This window comes from Tupaia chinensis, unplaced genomic scaffold, assembly GCF_000334495.1.
Source record: "Tupaia chinensis unplaced genomic scaffold, TupChi_1.0 Scaffold140400_1, whole genome shotgun sequence".
In the NCBI taxonomy this organism is placed as follows: Eukaryota; Metazoa; Chordata; class Mammalia; order Scandentia; family Tupaiidae; genus Tupaia; species Tupaia belangeri.
The window spans coordinates 972,737-977,861 of NW_006200277.1; the positions used below are offsets into that span (position 1 = coordinate 972,737).

General features: G+C 55.1%; 1 protein-coding gene across 3 annotated transcripts in view; it reads left to right on the plus strand.

Moving 5' to 3' along the window:
• USP13 (ubiquitin specific peptidase 13) overlaps positions 1-5,125 on the plus strand; it is a 98,724-nt gene that overhangs the window by 64,795 nt on the left and 28,804 nt on the right. For 2 of the 3 annotated variants that reach the window (XM_027766055.1, XM_006162731.2), the window contains exons 12-13: positions 1-103; positions 2,644-2,818. The exon at positions 1-103 is cut by the window's left edge and continues 90 nt beyond it. In XM_027766055.1, coding sequence (XP_027621856.1) covers positions 1-103; positions 2,644-2,818 — 278 coding nt within the window. The remainder of the gene's footprint in view (positions 104-2,643; positions 2,819-5,125) is intronic. The other variant, XM_006162732.2, reaches the window with a different exon arrangement.

Here is a 5,125-nt window from a genome sequence, read left to right on the forward strand (position 1 = left end):
GAGGAGCGTACCCAGGGCTGCCAGACCCGGAAGGTCCGCTACACGGAGAGGGTGGACTACCTGATGCAGCTACCTGTGGCCATGGAGGCGGCAGCCAACAAGGGTAATGCCCGGGGTCAGCGGCGTCCTGCGGGAAGGCCCTGGCATGGGGAGCTGGGCCGTCCCCGGGGACTGTACCCCCAGAGACCCAGCCAGACTGTGCCTGGTCTCATCCCATTTAAGTTCCCATGTGGTTTTCTGTGGAGAAGAACGAAATACATCTCTGGCTTGGGAGGCATTTTGAAGGAAATCTACAGGCAGTGGCCTGTAAACTTGGCCAGCTGGTCGGTTTGGAGCCATCATTTTGTGGGGGACTGCTGGAGTATGTGCAGGGAAGGCTCTTCATCACCCCCACTCTAAACCGTGAACCACAGTTTGCAGTGTTGGATGCCCGAGCAGAGGTCTCTTTAGAAACAACCCTGTTTTGGCATCTAACCATTTCAGGAGGCCTCTCAGGAGACCCGCAGGGGTAGGCTCTGCGCAGGGCTGACGCCCCAGGTGGCCTCTGGGCTTGGAACAGGAGGCAGCAGGGGCAGGGCAGCTGCGCTTGGTGCCAGGGAAGGCCCCTTCTCCCTCGTCCGTCTAGTCTGGCTCCGCCCTGGCAGAAGTGATGAATGGAACTTTCAGAATCCATATCTTACGGCCGGAAGGTGGTATGGTGGTTCATGCGCTGGACTCCCACATGGCTGACCGTGGTTTGAGTCCTGGGCCCGGCCTGTGCATGTGTGCCCGAAATCCCAAGAGGAGAATGGAGAAGGGATTGCTGCGTGGACTTCCCCGCTGAGGGAGGGACGGTTTCTCACTTTCCCTCTCACTGTCTCTGGTGAGCATTATGTGCCCAGTGGCAAAAGCTTAAAAAAAGAATTCATAGCTTAGAGCAGAAAAAGACAAAATAGATGCTCAGTTGCTCACACCCTGTCAACCGGTCGTTTGTTCAAGTCCCAGGGTGGCCTCTTTCTTTCTGGGTGACCTCTTTCTTTCTATTTTTTGGGGGGGTCAGTTTATTTATTATTTAATTTTTTTAGTTTAGCTATAGGGTGCATGCACTTGTCAGAGACAGGGAGGAAGAGTGAGAAATCACCCCTGGGGGTAGGGCCCCCACAGTCCCTTCTCCTCTAGTCTCCTCGCGGGGTTTTGGGCACACATGCACATGTGCCTGGAGTGATTTTGAAGCCGTTGGGTTCAGGATGTGACCCGCATGCCGGCCATGTGGGACCAGGGCATACCGTCATGATGTCTGCTGGCCCGGGGCTGGGGTCAGCTTACTGTGCTCATTGAAAAGCGATGATTTTAAGATGAAATTGCTTCCATTTTCTGTAACTTCAGCCAGTTTTAAATCCCTATCTGTTATTCGCTGTGGGGCGAGGTGGTGACCCGGCCCTGTCTTCGGGACTAAGTTTGCTTGGCCTCCCTTGCCTGCCCCGGGAACTGATGGGCGTGTCTCCCGGTTCCCGATATTTGCTGACTCACTGCTTATAATTTACGAGGGGCAACTTTCATTTTCAGAAAGGCATTTTATCATTTAGGTCTGGATTGCCGGGAACACCTGATGTTAACACCCTAGGTGTATGCACGTCGTAAACTGACAGTAGCTGGGGAATGAATTTTAAAAACACAGATGTGTTTAGGAATCCATGCACATGAGTGAAATTAAAAACTGCTAAATCAAGAGGTTTTTTTTTTTTTTTTGCTATAGACCGTGTGCACTTGCTAGAGAGAGGGAAAGTGAGAAACCAGCCCCAGGGAGGACGGCCTCACTGACCTGGGGTTAGTTCCAGGGTACATCTGCCAGTTCTTGGCGCTCACAGCACTGTCACCTCCGCCTTCACTGTTTATTAGGCCTCGTGTGGAGAGGCCATGCTGGCATCCGAGGTGTCTGCGGCCTCTTGGCGGTGTGGCGCCGTACCGTGGGCTGTGCAGACTGCAGTCTGGGTGCATCCTCCTTGGCCCACAGCCCTCTGGAACCCACGCTCTGGCATGGGTGCTGGTGGGAGCTGCTGAGTCGCCCCCGGCTTGGGACAGTGCCAGGGCTGTGGTAGTTCTTTGTGACCCGTTTGCGTCACCGGCCTCCCACTCAGCTCCCCCGTTCCACTTCAGACGAGGTGAAGGGAGCAGGACCTGCTCTTACTGCGTGTGTCTGACCACCTCCGTGGCTCTGTGCAGGGCAGTGAGGTGCCCTGCTCAGGGTTTAAGTCCAGCTGCTCCGTTACTGACTGGTCTTGACCTTGGGCTGCCGTTTCTTCAGCAGGGTGGTGAGGGGCTGGGAGGCGGGCCCTCGGCGCCGGGCAGCGGTGGCGGCCTGCGGTGTGAAAGCTCTGTGTTCGGAAGTGGCGTTTGGGTTAGGATCTCTGGATGAATGACAGGTCAGGGTCGCGCACCACTTAGCGCATGTGCCTGGCCACCCGCCTGCCCAGGCCCGCGCTCAAAGGGGAGCCGGCAGGAAGGTGCTCCTTAGAGACGTTCTGAGAACCACTCAGTGGGCTTCTCCCGCTCTGGAAGGGTACAGCGACCTGGCCCAGCCCAGAAGTCTTCAAGGAGGATTGTCCAAAAAGAGTGTTTCTCTTTTCAAAAGCCTGCAGGTTATTCGTTTGCTCTCGTCCCCAGACGAGCTGATCGCCTACGAGTTGACGAGGAGGGAAGCAGAGGCAAACCACAGACCCCTGCCCGAGCTGGTGCGGGCCAAGGTACCCTTCAGTGCCTGCCTGCAGGCCTTCTCTGAGCCAGAAAACGTCGATGATTTCTGGAGCAGTGCCCTACAGGCCAAGTCTGCAGGCGTGAAGTAAGTATGCACGCGCGTGTGAGGTGGGGGTGCAGAGGGGCCTCTGGGTGTGAAGTAAGTGTGTGCGTGTGTGCACACGCGTGTGTGAGGTGGGGGCGAAGGGGGTCCTCAGGCAGGAGACGGGGCTGGAGGAAGGTGGCGGATGTCGCATGACGCTGTGCTTGCTGTGTGTGGATGGCACTGTGGTGGCACCCACTGGCTGTCACGGATGTCACCGGTGAAGCAGGCTGTGGGTGATGCCCTCTGCCAGGAGAGGGTGCCTTTTCTGTCTTCACCACAGCGGGGTTGTTGAGAATTGCCTTTTTTTGAAACTTGCCGTTATTGAAACTCCACTGTGATGTGTTTTAATCCTGTAACCAAAGATTGAGTTTCGAACTTTGCTGACCATGTCCCTACGTGGGATGAGGAGCCTCGGGCGGCTCAGCGTTCACAGGGCGCCTGGCTAGCTGGAGACGCCCTGCCTCCCCGTCGGGCTGCTGTTGAGTGCACACATTGTTTCCACCCCTCGGCACGTTAACTCATTCGAATCCTTGCTAGGACCCTTCGTATCACTACACTTAATTGGAAAAAGGTCCTTGTCACGGCAAAAAATGAGGGAAGGGCTGAAAGTCTGGCTCGGGTATTCTACTGCTCGTAGAATTTCTGCCGTTTCCTTCCAGGTGAAAACCGAGCTCTCAGATGAAACGAAGGTGAGAAAGATGGAAGAGCACCCTGGGCTGTGTCCACCACAGCCTCCCATCGCTCCCCGCGTCGCCGGTTCTCAGAGAGACCTGACGCTCAGGGTTCCACCTGGCTTCACGTTATAGACTTCCTATGTTAAAAAGGAAAGCACAAGTCACTTATTTCAGAAACTGAAAAGAGCCATATTTTCTTAAAATGTATTTTTTTAACCCCCCCAAAAATACTGCAGGTAGTTCACTCAGTTATCAGCTGCCCATGGCTGGGTGAGTTTTCATGCTAGTGTGCTCAGTGGTGTGTGTGCGTGTGTGTGTTTGTGTTTACGTGTGAGTGTGTGTCCATGCAGATGGCAGTTGGTGAGTTGGCATGTGAAGTGAGAGACGCTTTATTGTAGTTGGAGACTCCTTTGGGTGGTTGAAATCTGCTCGTCGCCCAAGTGGAGGAAACGGGCCCTTTAGTCGTGACAGGGGCTAATGCATGCTCAGACTCGGCCCCTTTCTCTCTGTGCTTTTCCTCTAATTCTGTTGAGGTGGATGTGCCGGGCACTGGCAGCCTGGACAGCCCAGCGCCAGGCCTGAGCGGCATAGCGAGCTTCTCCCTTGGCCATCTGCCGGCCCTTCACACCCCCGTGCTCTTCCAGAAAGTGGCCAGGAGTCTGAGGAGGGCTGGGTGTCGCTGTCAGGAAGGAGCTTCCCAATACTTGCAAAAGGCTCATCTTTAAATGAATCTGGGAGGCTTCGGCTTTTCATAGGCAGATCCTCTGAGCGCTGGGCTCGGGCTCGCGGTGGGGTCAGGCCCTGGCCCTGTGTCTACCCAGCAGCTTCTCTCTTGTCTGGGAAAGCCCCCGCCCACCCTCCCATCTGGGGGAGTGGTGCCTACGGACCTGCACTTCCCCGGGACGCTACCGGGCCGTTAGTTGTAGAGTCTGATGGCCCTGTCCAGTGTCCTGTTCCTAAAGGCAGGTCAACATGCTTTTTCACTTTCCTCTGCATGTACACGTGCTCCTGCCAGTACTCGGTGCACACGGAATGAGTACTGGGCACATCACAGCTGTTAGACGTGAAAACTGGTCTTTGAGAGAACGAGAAAAAACCAGTGTGAAAGGTAGCGAAGGACTTCATCTGTCACAGAGCTGTCACAGCCAGGCCTGGGGTCGGCACGTCCCCTCAGCCATCGCACTTAACCCTCTGAACAGTGTTGAGGGAGGCACTGTGATTCTGCATCTTGCAGACGGAGAAATGAGGGTGGCCACACTGTCAGACTCGGGATTCAAACAGGTCTGACAGGGCTGAGATTGATTGATTGATTTAAGAGGTTTTTGCTGTAAGGTGCATGTGCTAGCCAGACAGACAGAGAGAGACAGAGAGACAGAAAGTGAGAAATCACCCTGCAGGGAGGATGGCCACACCACAATCCCTTCTCCTCCATTCTCCTCTCAGGATCTTGGGCACGCACGCACATGCGCCCGGTGTGAGTTTAAGCTGCTGGGTCTGAGACTTGAACCGTGGTCAACTACATGGGGTTGAGATTTGAACTTGTAACCCTGTGCTATGTAGCACTGCCACACTCCCCAGTGTGCCTGCTTGTCCTATGCCCTCTGTGGCCTGTTCATTTCTTATTATGCTTGGT